Source organism: Hypanus sabinus, chromosome 12 (genome assembly GCF_030144855.1).
Source record: "Hypanus sabinus isolate sHypSab1 chromosome 12, sHypSab1.hap1, whole genome shotgun sequence".
In the NCBI taxonomy this organism is placed as follows: domain Eukaryota; kingdom Metazoa; phylum Chordata; class Chondrichthyes; order Myliobatiformes; family Dasyatidae; genus Hypanus; species Hypanus sabinus.
Genome location: NC_082717.1, coordinates 59029681 through 59046640, shown reverse-complemented (window position 1 = coordinate 59046640; position 16960 = coordinate 59029681). Strand labels below are relative to the sequence as shown.

Below are 16960 nucleotides of genomic sequence, written 5' to 3'. Positions count from 1 at the left end.
AAGTGCTTCGAGAGGTTGGTCACGAAGCATATCACCTCCTGCCTTAGGAGTGGCCTAGATGCGGTCCAGTCTACCTACCGTCACAACAGGTCAACAGCAGGTGCCGTTTCGTTGGGCCTTCACTGAGCTCTGGAACATCTGGACAGTGAAGATCCCACACCACAAGGTTCAGGATGCTCTTCATTGACAACAGCTCAACATTCAACACTATCATCTCCTCCAAACTCATTACTAAGCTGGAAGACCTGGGCCTCAAAACCTCCCTGTGCAAGTGCACCCTCGATTCCCTTACAGGCAGACCTTGATCAGTACTGGGGATTAGCCATATCACCTCCACAATGCTGTGAGCATAGCCCCCTGATTTACTCACTTTATACCTATGAATGTACAGCTCCAATACCATATTTTAAGTTTTTTTGATGACACCTCTGTTGTTAGGTGAATCAGAGCTGGTGATGAATCAGCAAATGGTGGGGGTGGGGGGGGGGCTGATTGAAAATCTGGTTCAGTGGTGCCACAACAACAACCTCTCACTTAATGTCAGAAAAACTAAAGAGCTGATTATCAGCTACAAGAGGAAGAAGCCAGATGCCTATAAGCCCGTCCTCATCAGGGATGGAGGTGGAGAGGATCAGTAGTTTAAAACTACTTGACATTATCATTTCAAAGTATCTGTCCTAGGACCAGCACATAAATGTCATTATAAAGAAGGCATGCCAGCGCCTCTATTTTCTTGGAAGTTTGCATAGATTCAGCATGTCACCAAAAATGTTGATAAACTTCTATTGATGCCAAGTGGATTGCATCGTGGTTAGGTATAGAGTACAAAAAGTAATGGATACAGCCCAGTCCATCATAGACAAAATCCTCCCCACCATTGAACACGTTCACATGGAGAGCTGCCATAAGAAAGCAGCTTCCTTCATCATTCCATTATCCAGGCCATGCTCTCTTCTTGTTACTACCATCAAGCAGGAGGTACAGAAACTTAGACCCCACACCATCAGGTTCAGGGACAATTATTATCCTACAGCTGTCGAGCTCCTTATCAGTTGTGAATAACTCCACTCACCACACTCAAAAATGATTCTACAGACTCACTTTCAAGGACTCCTTACAACTCGTGTTCACAGTATTGGTTTTTTATTTGCACAATTTGTCTTCTTTTGCCCAGTGTTTGTCAGTTTTTATTTATAGTTTTCATAAATTCTATTTTATTTCCTTATTTTCCTGTAAATGCCTGCAAGAAAATAAATCTCAAGGTAGTAAATAATCACATATATGTACTTTGATAATAAAAATTTACATTGAACTTAGAATTTTTATTTTAGCTGATTCCTCCAAGTTGTCACAGTGAGAGGACAGTCTTAAAATTAGTGGAAAGTTCGGATTTTAGTTGGTACAGGAGGATATGATTTTAAATCCAATTCGAATCAGGATAAATTCACCTTTGGTTTTGAATGCATTGGGTTGCCAGGATGTATAATACGCCACCAGATAGCATGGTGAAAGCAGAATAAAGAACAACTGAAAGTGAAAAGGTAATATATTTAGAGGGGAATAGGAATAGAGGATCTGCAGCAGAAAGGTATGAAAATTTTTTGCATGCAACCAAACCTGGATGGCAAGCATTAAAACATGAGCTGATAAGTGGCAAATTATATTTGTGCCATATTTTCCAGGCAGTAACCATCAATGGTAATAACCACCGTTAATGTCGTGAGTCACTGGACAGAAAACTGCAAGAATAGAAAAAGGCTATGACCAGTGACCCACCTTCCAGCTCTTAAAGCCAATAGACAGTAGGTGCAGGAGTAGGCCATTCGGCCCTTCTAGCCAGCACCACCATTCACTGTGATCATGGCTGATCATACACAATAAGTACCCCGTTCCTGCCCTCTCCCCATATCCCTTGACCCTGCTATCTTTAAGAGCTCTATCTAACTCTCTCTTGAATGCATCCAGAGACTTGCCTTCTGGGGCAGAGCATTCCACATATCCACCACTCTCTGGGTGAAAAATTTTTTCTGCATCTCTGTTCTAAATGGCCTACCCCTTATTCTTAAACTGTGGCCTCTAGTTCTGGACTCACCCATCAGCGGGAACATGCTTCCTGCCTCCAGCGTGTCCAATCCCTTAATAATCTTATATGTTTCAATCAGATCCCCTCTCATCCTTCTAAATTCCAGTGTATACAAGCCCAGTTGCTCCAATCTTTCAACATATGACAGTCCCGCCATTCTGGGAATTAACCTTGTGAATCTACGCTGCACTCCCTCAATAGCAAGAATGTCCTTCCTCAAATTTGGCGACCAAAACTTCACACAATACTCCAGGTGGGGTCTCACCAGGGCCCTGTACAGCTGTAGAAGGACCTCTTTACTCCTATACTCAATTCCTCTTGTTATAAAGGCCAGCATGCCATTAGCTTTCTTCACTGCCTGCTGTACCTGCATGCTTGCTTTCATTGACTGATGGACAAGAACACCTAGATCTTGTTGTACTTCCCCTTTTCCTAACTTGACGCCATTTAGATAGTAATCTGCCTTCCTGTTCTTGCCACCAAAGTGGATAACTTCACATTTATCCACATTAAACTGCATTTGCCATACATTTGCCCACTCACCCAACCTGTTCAAGTCACCCTGCATTCTCATAACATCCTCCTGACATTTCACACTGCCACTCAGCTTTGTGTCATCAGCAAATTCGCTAACGTTACTTCTAATCCCTTCATCTAAATCATTGATGTATATTGTAAACAGCTGCGGTCCCAGCACCGAACCTTGCGGTACCCCACTGGTCACAGCCATCCCTTCCGAAAGGGACCCGTTAATCGCTACTCTTTGTTTCCTGTCAGCCAGCCAATTTTCAATCCATGTCAGTATTTTGCCCCCAATACCGTGTGCCCTAATTTTGCCCACTAATCTCCTATGTGGAACTTTATCAAAAGCTTTCTGGAAGTCCAGGTTCACTATATCCACTGGATCTCCCCTGTCCATTTTCATAATTACATCCTCAAAAAACTCCAGAAGACTAGTCAAGCATGATTTTCCCTTCATAAATCCATGCTGACTCGGACTGATCCTTCTACTGCTATCCAAATGTGTCGTAATTTCCTCTTTTATGATTGACTCCAGCATCTTTCCCACCACTGACATCAGGCAAACCGGTCTATAATTCCCTGTTATCTCTCTCCCTCCTTTCTTGAAAAGTGGGACAACATTAGCCACCCTCCAATCAGCAGGAACTGTTCCTGAATCTATAGAACATTGGAAAATGATTACCAATGTGTCCACGATTTCTAGAGCCACCTCTTTAAGTACGCTGGGATGCAGACCATCAGGTCCCGGGGACTTATCAGCCTTCAGACTCAACAGTCTATCGAACACCGTTTCTTGCCTAAAATAAATTTCCTTCAGTTCATCCTTTAGTTCCTTCAGTTCCTTTGGCCACTATTACATCTGGGAGATTGTTTGTGTCTTCCCTAGTGAAGCCATTCCATGCAGCCCAAATAATGTTCAAGAATTTTAACACCAAAAAAAAACTGACCAGCAATCAGTTTTCCACCATAACTATTGACTTCTTTTGTGACTGTCCCTCTGACAACATTCTGTCCTTACTGCTTGCTGCAGTAGTTTCTTCCAGAAAACCTGGAAGGACAATAGCAGTAAGTTCATGGCAGGCACACACTTGCAGATCTATTGCCAAGTATAGATTTTCCTGCACAATGGGTATTGTTCACTTTTCAATGGGGCATTTACATCCGCTGGCTAAAAGCACTGAGAGGGTGCCTTCATCGCGTGAATTGCAGCAAAAGCACAGGTGGTTAATAGATGCTGGCTCTATCATTGAAGGTATGAACCATAAAGAAATAAATCAAGTTCAGTCAAAATGGAATGTTCTTTTGGTGAAAAAGAATTCCATATACAAAATGATTTCCCCTACTGATCGGAGAAATGCAAGCAGTTTCATTGCAGTTTTCTAGCATGTATGTGAGCTCGGTATAGAACAATATGTTGATACAGATTTGACCGGCTTCCAGAATGGATGATTTAGGGTTGCAAATTGCATAGGTATCCCTTGATTAAAACTGTAACAGGAAAAATTGTAACTGAAGAGCACATAGAAGCAAAATGAAAACACTTCAAATTATTTATTTCTAATGGTATTGATGTAACTGGATTGCTTTTGGAAAGTATTAAAGGATGTAGCTATTTTTGAGCATTTCTTTGATATTTAATAATGCTTTTGCCTTCAGTTGAACAGGAGTCAAAGTCATGCTTCCATTAACTAAAAAGAACAAAACTGTGGTCCAGGCACTGCTCCGGGCTGGATCCTGCCCTCGATGTGTGCTGCGATTCTGTTGCGTGGGAAACCAAGCCACATACAGACTTTCTTCCAAGGTTTCTGCATGTTTTTCTTACATTTGAAAATTTTTAATGTGTTGTAAAATCCTCTTTTTTTTCCCCATTCTACCTGGCTCACTATTTTCCTCACAGCCCACCCTCTCCTTAGAATCCATTATAGACCTACGAGCACTATACTTTAAAACTCCTCCTTTCATATTCACCAATGGTCTTGTGTCTGTTAAGCAGTATGGCAAACATTTCTTTATATTATAAGGTATTCTCAATGTGCTCAGATTTACTGTAGAAGAAAAAGAATTTCAGGATGTATATGTATACATCTCTCTGACATTAAATGTACCTTTGAGACGATTTCTAACTCAAAGATGGATGTGTTTTCGATAAACCAATTTAATACCTTCATGTGTTCCTCTTTCAGGAGCAGTTCCCTTTGTTTTCCATGCTTTGGAATTTTTAAGGATCATGTTAGGAATAGCTTTTTTAACAGAGGAGAACCTGACTTGATTTTTATTCATAATTTTGAGTCATTTTTATACAAGGCACCATGTAACTTTACTTGTGTCTCTTGTCCTGGTATCATAATACCTTATGACTTTATCTCCTTTACTTCATGAAAGTCAGACTAAGTCTTGGCTGCAGTAGTCAGTTTGGTCTGCAAGTTGCATGCCATTTCCAGTAAGATGCTAGTGCACTGGGTCGCAGTGGCCTCTCCAAGTACAGCAAGTAGTGCTAATGTGTGTCTTAAAAGATTTTCCTGTGATTGCGAGATCCTGTCAGACAGTTATATTGGTAATATAAAATACTGCGATTTTACCACTGGTTCGTTGATTCTTTGGTGAGACTGAAGGCTGTGGAGCTTGGTGACCTTGGGTTGATGCGCGGACCAGGCACTTGTACCACAGCATTGCCTGTTAAAGCTGCCCCAGGGAGGGGACACAGGAGGCAGCATGGGAGAGAACAGAGGTGCAGAGGGTGTGCTGTAATTCGTGCTGGGTTGTCAGAGCTGCTGTCCAGTGCTCACTCTCTGGAAGACAAGTGGGATTATCTTCGTCTGCAGCTGACCCAGGAACTACTGCATACTTGTTCTTGCAGAAACGTGGCCCTAGGACAACAACCCATGCATCACCAGTCTTCAGGCTATAGCACTCAGAAACCTGTGCTAATTTTTTGTGTGTGACAATGCTGTCTTAACTATATGTGTTGTGTGATCTGTGTGACTGCACGTACTATGTTTTGCACCTTGTCCCTGGAGGAACGCTCTTTCGTTTATCTATATACATGGTTAAATGTCCGTTAAACTTCAACTTGAACTTGAATTCTCCTTCCCATTTCTGCACCGAACTGTCTGTCTTTGGCCTTCTTCACAGCCAGGATAAGGCTAAACACAAAATGCTAGAACAATGCCTCATATTCCATTTGGTAGTCTATGGCCAATGGTATGAACATTGTGCTTAGCAATTTCAGATAACCCAGTTCACCTGTATTCTTTTCTCCCTCCTGATCCACCTAGGGTTTCTCACCAGCCTTTACTCCCACACCACACCACGTCACTATCCCCCCTCCCCACTATCACCACATTAGATAGTTTTGTTCCCCTCTCCTCCTGCTTCCATCTACCTATCATCCTTTCCCTATCTGGCTCCACTTTCCTTGCTTTTCAGATTTCTGCATCTGCAGCCTTGTGTCTCCACTAATCACTTTCCAACCTTTGCCTTCATCCTCCTCTCTGCACCTCATAGAAGTCTTTGCATTATGATACCATTTTCTTGTTTACTTCTTTGGTAAGTTGTGTAATATTCGCAGCTACAGGAGGCTGTTTGATACTTTGATGCTCCTGTTGTACCAATGCCTCAGGGGTGACAGGTCACTTATTATTGAAATACAATGCCAGCAGCTCGAGTCCAAAGTCACTTGTTGCTTCTCAGTGTGCTGCCTTTATCATGTCCTGTTTCAAATGATTCAAATACTCTATCTCAAATTTTGGACCATGGAGAGAGGCATTTAGAAGGCACTTCATAAAAGAAGAAAGAGATGGCAATGTTGGAAGTTTAGAAAAGGAATTTGAGAGCACTCTAGTGGTGGTGGCATAGAATGGTGGCCATGGTGATGCAATTATTTTATTAAATAGGGTGTATGCTGCAGATCAGAAATTGGTGTCACTCATGGTGTTGTAGAATTGGAGTGAGGAATAAGTATGGAGTGATGGCTATTGAATGTGATTGGAACTTGAGGATAAGGAATTTAAAACTAAGCCCTTGCTGGAGCAGGACACAATGCAAGTCAGTAAGGATGAATGAATGGACAATCTGATTTGTGTTAAAGGCATTGGTGCCAAGGATGAGTTTGAATTTAAGGAGGATTTGGACTCCTAAAGGCGTAGTTGAATGTGCGACGTCAGAGAAACTGTCGTAGGGTGGATAAAGGCAAATATCACAAAGGTGGAAATGGAGGGTCAACACGTTGAAGTGCTTATGAGATTGGAAGTACAGTACAGAGTTAGATTCAACACCAAGGCTGGTAAACGGACGCATGAACCTGAGACTGTGCCAGTACAAGTTTTGGTCGGGAACTGAAGAATATTACCCAGTGTACAAGTAGAGAAAGCGTCAGCTTGTCGGATACTGGATGACAGAGAAGCAGCATGGAAAGTCTGAGGAAGTAGTGGAACATGGAGAAGTGGTGGTAAACTGAAGCATGGAACTTGGCATGTTTTACATCAACGACATCAAAGAACTCCATGGAGAACAGAGAGCCAAGTGTGGAATAGGTGAGGTCAGACTGATCAGTAGGTCGTCAGAGATTGTTAGTGTCCTGTCTTGTTCCGACTATTATGAGTGTGCTATGTTGGTTCCGGAATATGTAGCAATATTTGAGGGCTGCCTCCCAGCACACCCTTGGGCGTTTTGGTTGTTAATGCAAATAAAGCATTTCACTGAAAATTTCAATGTACACATGACAAGTAAACTTAATTCTTGAGATGATGCTATACCCTCCCATTATCTTGCCAGTTCTTATCCTTGCTTCCATTTTTATTTAAAGTGTGGACATAATGGAGCTGAGCCACTGCTTTAAAGCAGAACACGGGATCTCAGAATCAGGGTTAATATCACTGGCATACGTTGTGTGGTAGCAGAACACTGCAATACATAATAAAAAACTATAAATTACAATAAGAAATATATTCAAACAAGACAAATAAGTAGTGGGAAAAAAGAGAGCAAAAAAAATATATAGAGAGTGTACATGGGTTCATTGTCCATTCAGAAATCTGATGGCAGACGGGAAGAAGCTGTTCCTAAAGCATTGAGTGTGTGTCTTCAGGCTTCTGTACCTTCTCCTTGATGGTAGCAATAAGAGGGCATGTCCTGGGTGATGGGGCCCCTTCATTACGGATGGTACCTCTTTTGAAGGTGTCCTCGGTGCTGGGGAGACTAGTGCCCACGACGGAGCTGGCTGAGTTTACAACTTCCTGCAGCTTTTTCTAATCCTGTGCAGTCACCCCTCCATTCCAGACCATGATGCAACCAGTTAGAATGCTCTCAACAGTACGTGTCAAAATTTCTGAGAGTATTTGGTGCCGTGCCAAGTCTCCTCAAAGCCTTGATGAAATATAACTGCTGATATCACTCCTTTGTGGTTGCATCAATATGTTGAACGCAGGATAGGTCCTCAGAGATGTCGACACTCAGGAATTTGAAACTGCTCACCCTTTCCACTGCTGATCTCTCGATGAGGACTGGTGTGTGTTCCCTCAACTTCCCCTTCCACAATCAATTCCTTAGTCAAACTGACTTTGAGTGCAAGGTTGTTATGACACCACTCAAACAGCTGATCTATTTCACTCCTCATCACCATCTGAAATTCTGCCAACAATACTTGTGTCATTTTCCTTTACGTTATCATAGCTGTGGAAGGTATTGGGGATAGAGCTTCGACTAGCAGCCAATCCGGACATTAGAAGTTTGGAGAGGAGGGGACTTCAATTAAGTCCACTGCCCAAGGATAAAGGGCAACATAATAGAGCTTTGACCAGTGGCTATTCAGTGTTTGGGATTAATTAGTAAAACCAAATTAAAGGAAGGCAGGTAGAGCTGACAGGCAGGATCGTGCAATGCCCCTCTTGTGGATGTGGGAAGGCAGGAAGACCTCTGGTATCCCTGACCACCACATCTGTGGGATGTGCATCCAGCTGCAGCTTCTAACAAACTGTGTTAAGGAGTTGGTGATAGGTAGGTCATATAGAGAGATAGTTACACCCAAGATGCAAGACACAGGAGACTGGGTGACTGTCAGGAAGGGGAAAGGGGTTAAGGAGACAGTGCATCCCCCTCAACAACAGGTTTATCACTTTGGATACCATCAGGGGGAATGACCTGTCGGAGGAAAGTCTGAGTCTGTCTCTGTGATTCAGTTGGGAAGTGGGGAGCAGAGGCACATGGTGTTAGGGGAACGGAGAGGAGGTTCTGTGGGCGAGGATGGGGTTTCTGGATGGTATCTGAGACTGACCCCTCAGCACTCTTAAGTGGAAGGGTGAATAGCCAGAAGTTGTGGTCCATGTAGGTACCAATGACATGGGTAAGATGAGTGACGAGGTTCTACAAAGGGAGTTAGGTGCTAAGTTAAAGGGCAGGATCTCCATGGTTGTGATCTCTGGATTGCTACCGTGCCACTTGCTAGTGAGGCCAGAATGAGGAAAGTTATACATTTTAATAGGCGGCTAAGCAGTAGGAGGGAGGACATAAGATACTTAGATCATTGGGCTCTCTTCCAGTGAAGGTGGGACCTGTACAAAAGGGATGGTTTGCATCTGAACTGGCAGGGGGCTAATATACGAGCAGGAAGGTTTGTTAATGCTGCACAGTGGGGTCTAAACTAGAGTTGCAGGGGGATGGGAACCAGGGTGCCAAAACAGTTAGTGGACAGGTTGTGGATGCAGAAATTGGTAAGACCTCAGACGAAGTTAGGAATCAAAGGGTCGAGTATGGTGCAACAAAATTGAAAAAGGTGAATACAGGACGGAAGGTGTTGCATCTGAATGCGCACAGTATACAGAATAAGGTCGACGAACTTGCAGCACAGTTGAAGATTGGTAGCTATGATGTAGCCATCACAGAATCATGGCTGAAAGATTAATGCTGGGAGCTTAAGGTCCATGGATACTCGTTGTAACAAAAGGATAGGCAGGAAGGCAGAGGGGGCAGTGTTGCTCTGTTGGTAAAAAATGAAATCAAATCATTCGAAAGAAGTGACATAGAGTTGGAAGACGTTGAATCATTGTGGGCAGAGCTAAGGAATTGTTAGGGTAAAAAGTCTCTGATGAGAGTTGTATACAGACCCCCAAACAGTAGTAAGGATGTGGCCTACAAATTACAATGGGAGAAAGAAAATGAATGCCAAAAGGGCAATGTTATTCTGGATTAGGTGTTGTAAGGTGAACTAGAATTGGTCAGAGGGCTAAAGGTAAAAGAACCCTTACGGGAAAGTAATCACAACATGATCGAATTTCACCCTGAAATTTGAGAAGGAGAAGCTAAAGTCAGATGTATCAGTATTACAGTGGAGTAAAGGGAATTACAGAGGCATGAGAGAGGAGTTGGCCAGAATTGATTGGAAAAGAACACTGGCAGGGATGGTGGCAGAGCAGCCATGGCTGGAATTTCTGGAAGCAATTCAGAAAGCACAGGATATATATATCCCAAAGAAGAAGTATTCAGAAGGAAAGGTGACACAACCATGGCTAACAAGAGACGTCAAAGCCAACATGAAAGCCAAAAGGAGGGTATATAATAGAGCAAAGATTTATGGGAAGTTAGAGGATTGGGAAGCTTTTAAACACCAACAGAAAGCAACTAAAAAAGTCATCAAGAACATAAAGATGGAATAGGAAAGTAAGCTGGCTAGCCAATAATATTAAAGAGGATACCAAAAGTTTCTTCTAATACATAAAATGTAAAGGAGGGGTAAGAGTGGATATTGGAATACCAGAAAATTTGCTGGAGAGGTAGTAATGATGGACAATGAGATTTTCAGAAAACCTTTGAGAAGGTGCCACACATGAGGTTACTTAACAAGCTATGAGCCCATGATATTACTGAAAAGATTCTAACATGGATAAACTGTGGCTGATTGGCAGCAGGCAAAGAGTGGAAATAAAGGGAGCCTTGTTTGACTGGCTGCCAGTGACTAGTGGTGTTCCACAGGGGTCTGTGTTGAGACTGACTTGTTCTATGTTATATGTCAATGATTTGGATGATGGAATTGATGGCTTTGTTGCAAAGTTTGCAGATGATATGAAGACAGGTGGAGGGGCAGGTAGCCTTGAGAAAGTAGAGAGGCTATAGAAGGACTTAGACAGATTAGGAGAATTGGGCAGAGAAATGGCAGATGGAATACAGAAATGGGAAGTGTATGATCATGTGCTTTGGTAGAAGAAATGAAAGGGTTGACTATTTTCTAAAAACTAAGATGTAAAGGGACTTGTGAGTCCTTGTGCAGGATTCCCTAAAGATTAATTTGCAGGTTGAGTCTGTGGTGAGGAAGGCAAACGCAGTGTTAGTATTCTTTTCAAGAAGACTAGAATATAAAAGAAAGGATGTAATGTTGAAACTTTATAAAGCACTGGTGAGACCTCACTTGGAGTATTGTGAGCAGGTTTGTGCGCTTTATCTAAGAAAGGATGTGCTGAAACTGGAGAGGGTTTGTAGAAGGTTCACAAAATTGACTCCAGGATTGAATGGCTTGACATATGAAGAGCATTTGATGGCTTTGGGCCTGTATTCACTAGAATTCAGAAGAATGTGGGATGATCTCATTGAAACCTGTCGAATGGTGAAAGGCTTTGATAGAGTGGATGTAGAGACGATATTTTCAATGGTGGGAGAGTGTAAGAGCAGAAGACACCTCCTCAGAATAGAGGGGTATCCTTTCAGAATGGAGATGAGATTGAATTTCTTTAGCCAGAGAGTGGTGAATCTGTGGAACTATTTTGCAACAGGCAGCTGTGGAAGTCATGTATATTTAAGGGAGAGGTTGATAGATTCTTGATTGGTCAGTGTATGAAGGGATACGGGGAGAAGGCAGGAGATTAGGGCTGAGAGGAAAATTGGATCAGCCATGATGAAATGGTGGAGCAGATTCAATGGGCTAAATGCCCCCAATGGTGTTTGTCTCAAATAGCCTCTGACAATCAAGTCCAGCTCTTGGCCTTCAAGTGTGACTTAGCCACTATGCCTTGCAGAACCATCTTTACTGATGAGAAGAGGCAAAGGGAGAATACTGGTCTCTTAAAACCAGTCGCTTGTAAACCATGGTTGGCAGCTCATCTCTGAAAAGGAAAATTCTGATCTCAAACCTCTGCTGCTTTGCAGCCATACCCACTCACAAGGAAGGCTTTGGGAGTAAACCCCAAGGTAAAATTTGGAGCTGGTGTCCCTAAGGCAGTCCTATATTGAGTTCAACACTGACTGGTATCTCCTGTGATGCCACTGGTGTTCCTTTGCATTCATCCGTTGCATGGACAGGAGAGGCTTGCAGCATGGGCAACAGCTGCTCTTCATATCATTCTGTCCTGGCTGGGTATCACATAGACCAGTGGTCCCAAACCACCAGGCTGTGGACCGGTACTGGGCCACAAAGCATGTGCTACCGGGCCGCGAGGAAATTATATGATTTGGCGATATGAAACTAAATGAGTCAGCTGCACCTTTCCTCATTCCCCGTCACGCCCACTGTTGAACTTGAATGAACGTGAAGTCATTACCCACGCGAGGTTATCAGTCGCCTAAACCCAGTGATACCCTAGCGCCGGGGATCACTGGTTGGCCTTGGGTAACCGGCCGGTGAGAACTCGAGAAGTGCCGTTGTTACTGGTCTGGAGCGCGGACAGATGGACGCCACCTCTAAACCTGTTAAGCACACCGAATGTTCGTGGGGAACTCAGTGCTAAAATATTCGCAGACGACTTAGTTCGGGTTCAGGGTTTTGTAAGTAGCAGAGCAGCTACCTCTCTGTGATCTACTGAAAGTCATCCCTCCAGCCAAACTTTTGTCGGCCGATAGATCCCGCTTACCTACGGGGGGGGGGGGGGGGGCACGCGCCCTGTCAGACCCTTCACTCGGCCGGTCGCTCTCTCTGGACTGCGACTGCTGTGGCCCCGGTACGGGGACCTCCAGCCCTTACCTTGTCCTCTCACTGGTGTGTTGCAATGGTTTTATATGTTCACACGAGGAAAATATGAGCTGTGTGTTTAAGATCCAAACTTACTTAAGATGTTATGATGCTATTTACTTATGAGTTATAATTGACATTACTAAATTCATGAGAGGAAAATATGTGCTGTGTGTTTAATATTAAATTCATTAGATAAACCCTTTTAGAAACAAAATTGAGTGTATTAGCTACTTATAAGTGACTTATAGTTGACTTATCACTTATAATATAGGTCCTAAATACCGGTTGCGATTAACACCCCCACCCCCACCCTTCCCATTGGCTGGTCTGTAAGAATATGGTCAATATTAAACCGGTCTGCGGTGCAAGAAATGTTGGTGACCCCTGACATATACAGCTGGGACGCAGCATTCATGGTCGACCTGAACCAATGGAGGGCCTAGTCGGTTGTTTCATCAGCAAATTTATAGACGCCATTTTTTGCCTGGCTACACAGTCGTGGGTGTAGATAGAATAGTGCAATGGACTAAGCACACATCCTTGAGGCGCACCAGTGTTAATTGTGTATCGCTGATGTTCTAGCCAAAATACACTCGGTGGCCACTTTATTAGGTACCCCTGTGCACCTGTTCATTAATGCAAATATTTAATCAGCCAGTCATGTGGGAGCAACTCAACGCATAAAAGCATGCAGACGAGGTCAAGAGGTTCAGCTGTTCAGACAATGTATCAGAATGGGGAAGAAATGTGATCTGAGTGATTTTGACCATGGAATAATCGTTGGTGTCAGATGAAGTGGTTTGAGTATCTCAGAAACTGCTGATCTCTGGGAATTTTCACACACATCAGTTTTAGAGAATGGTGTGAGAAGCAAAAAAAAATCCAGTGAGCAGCAGTTCTGTGGGAGAAAATGCCTCATAAATGAGAGAGGTCAGAGGATATTGGCCAGACTGGTTCAAGCTGAAAGGAAACTGACAGTGACTCAAATAAGCACAAGTCTCTGAACACACAACACATCGAACCTGGAAGTGGTCAGACCACAGCAGCGGAAGTCCAAAAGCATGTGAAGCCCTGTACATCCTGTACTTAATATAGTGGCCACTGAGTACATATCCCTGCAGCAACACTCATGACACAGATTATCTGGTTATTATCGAGAGTTTGTTATGTGCCAAAGTGATTACATCACAGCAGCAATAACACTTCAGAGGTGCTTCATTGGACTTAAAGTGCTTTTGATGTTCTGTTGTAGAGTTGCCATTATAATTCTAAGATTTTTATTCTTTAAAAGTGGTAAAGTGTCGTATCAGACCTCGTTATTCATTGTTACTCATCATATGAGTTTGGCAGTTATACAGCTGCCTGTGTTAATTTACTTGCATGTTCAAATTGACCTTGGATTAAAAATTTATCTGGATTAGTGGCATAACCTTGGTTTATTTAAATATAGTTTGTATCTTTATTGATCATTCATTTTATTATACAATTTGAGCTGTAGTAATAACTGCAATGACTTGGACTAGAGATGTTCATCGGCAGAAACTTCCTCGTGGCAATTTGGAGATAGCCGCCTAGACAGTCAGAGCTGTGTCTTTGTGACAGTGCATGTGCTGGCTGAGCTGTGGACATTTCAAAAGAGATAAGTTAATTGTTAACTGTTCACAATGTTGGATTCATCTTCGTACACATGATATTCAGCTCTTTGCTAATATCATCCCTTCCTTCCCTCTTATGGCTCCACTGTTCCTCTGAACAAATGGAAAGCCTGTTTAGCCTTTTGGTAGATTTGTTGCTGTTGAGCTTGGAATAAGGCAAGCAGAAGCAGAAGTATCCAGTGGAAATTATAATTTTTATATTTCCTCTTCATCCTCCATTCACACAATAGTTGCACTGGCGCAACGTCTCTTATGATTGTGTGGAACAGTGCTCAATATAAAACAAATCAGGCTTGTGTGCAACTCTGTAATAAGACCATAAGATATGGAGCAGAATTAGGCCATTCCACCCATCGAGTGTGCTCCATTTTGTCATGGCTGATCCACTTTTCCTCTCAGCATCTGTTTCCTGTCTTCCCCAGTATCCCTTCATGCCTTGACCAATCAAGAATCTATCCTTAAATATACATAAAGACTTGGCCTGCACACATGGAAGCAAGGTAATTGGTTATCCAGTTAATTAGCTTCAGCCCAACTCATAAATCCTTGATCTTGGTTAGTATTTGTCTTATGGGATTTGGACAACCATGTTCTAGGGTTCGGAGGATTCCTAATCACTACAATGTTCTTGCTGAAGCTTCCCCAGGATTTCCTTCAGGTAATTGGGCACCCTGGTAGTGTAGCGGTTAGTACAATGCTGTTACAGCTCAGGGGAGTTCAATTCCCCACGAATGTGTGGGTTTTCTCTCTCTGCTCCTGCCTCCTCCACCACAGTCCAAAGTGTCATTGACTCAAAAATAAATCACTATTGTGCTTTTCAACGTATTTGATCTTCACTGTTGTGAACATCTCCAGTGGTGAAAATCATATTATAACAGCGTAAAAATAGAGACAAGTGGTGCCCTTTTTGCCAAATTCCACATGTAGTCAGTAATGGACAGTAACTTCTTAAACACATGATTGTGTTTCAGGAAATGTTCGTTGAACTCCGCAAATTCTTGAATGATGATGATGAATGCAAGTCCGAACCAATAAAAAATGATCAACCACTTTGTAAGAAAATCAGATTGGAGGATGGTAAAAATAATGATATGGATTTGGACAAAAATGAAGCTACAAAACTGCCATCAGATGAACTTTTGGATCCTGATGTTGGTGTTCGAACCTGCACGGTATGTCTGGGTGTTCTACAGGACCTTTGTGAAAAAGATTTTGTGAAAAAGGTAAATGTTTGACTTTTTTTTTCCCAACATTCTTACACAAATTAATGCATGAACACACGAGATTCTGTAGATGCTGGAAAGGCATCGCAAAGCACACAAAATGCTGGAGGAACTCAGCAAATCAGGCAGCATCTATGGAGAGGAATGTATATTTGATGCTTTGGGCTGAGAAACATAGAAAAACTACAGCACAATACAGGCCCTTCAGCCCACAAAGTTGGGCCGAACACGTCCCTACCTTCGAAATTACTGGGCTTATCTATAGCCCTCTATTTTACTAAGCTCTTAAAAAGTCCCTTAAAAGACCCTATCGTATCCACCTCCATCACCATTGCCGGCAGTCCATTCCACACACTGACCACTCTCTGAGTGAAAAAACATACCTCTGTACCTACTCCTCAGCACCTTAAACCTGTATCCTCTTGTGGCAACCATTTCAGCCCTGGGTAAAAGCCTCTGACTATCCACACCATCAATGCCTCTCATCATCTTGTACACCTCTATCAGGCCACCTTTCATCCTCCTTCATTCCAAGGAAAAAAAAACAAATTCACTCATCCTATTCTCATAAGGCATCCTTCCCAATCCAGGCAACATCCTTGTAAATCTCCTCTGCACCCTTTCTATGGCTTCCACATCCTTCCTTTAGTGAGTCGAACCAGAACTGAGCACAGTACTCCAAGTGAGGTCTGACTAGGCTCCTATATAGTTGCAACATTACCTCTCGGCCCCTAAATTCAATTCCATGATTAATGAAGGTCAATACACCATATGCCTTCTTAACCACAAAGTCAACCTGTGCAGCTGCTTTGTGCGTCCTATGGACTTGGACCCCACGATCCTTCTGATCCTCCATCCTGCCAAGAGTCTTACCATTAATACTATATTCTGCCATCATATTTGACCTATCCAAATGAACCCTTCATCAGTACTGGAAAGGAAGGGAGGAGGAAGCCAAATAAGAAAGTGGAGGGAGGGAAAGTGGCGAGTGATAGGTGAGAGAGAAGTTGGTTGGGGTGGAGGAGGAGCGATGGAGTGAGAAGCTAGGATGTGATAGGTGGAAGAGGTAAAGCACTGAAGAAGAAGGAAGCTGATAGGAGAAAAAAGTAGAGCATGGGAGAAAGAGAAGGAGGAGGTCACCAGAGGGAAGTAATGGACAAAGAGAGGGGGTAAGAGGGGAGCAGAATGGGGAATGGAAAAAGAGAGAAAGGGGAAGGGGAGAAATGATCAGGTTGGAGAAAAAAAATGATTTCCATGGCATCAGGATAGAGGCTACCCAGATGGAATATGAAGAGTTGTTCCTTCAAACTGAGAATGGCCTCATTGTGGCAGTAGAGGATCAGTGGGAAGTAGAATTAACATGGATGACCACCAAGAAAACACTCCTTTTGTGGTGTACAGAGCGGAGGTGCAGTCCCCCAATCTACACTGGTCTCATCGATGTAGAGGAGGCCACAGCAGAAGCACCAGATACAGTAGATGACTTGCAGCTGAAGTGTCTGTTTGAGAGCCTGAATGATGGTGAGGGGCAGTTGTAGCAATT

The 16960-nt window shown here is 43.0% G+C and overlaps 1 protein-coding gene across 4 annotated transcripts in view; it reads left to right on the top strand.

Moving 5' to 3' along the window:
* pus10 (pseudouridine synthase 10) overlaps positions 1-16960 on the top strand; it is a 54442-nt gene that overhangs the window by 464 nt on the left and 37018 nt on the right. For all 4 annotated transcript variants that reach the window (XR_009515123.1, XM_059986005.1, XM_059986003.1 and 1 more), the window contains exons 2-3: positions 4262-4406; positions 15166-15417. Coding sequence is in view for 3 of the 4 variants with exons in the window: in XM_059986005.1 (XP_059841988.1) it covers positions 4281-4406; positions 15166-15417 (378 nt within the window). In the remaining variant the exon portion in view is untranslated. The remainder of the gene's footprint in view (positions 1-4261; positions 4407-15165; positions 15418-16960) is intronic.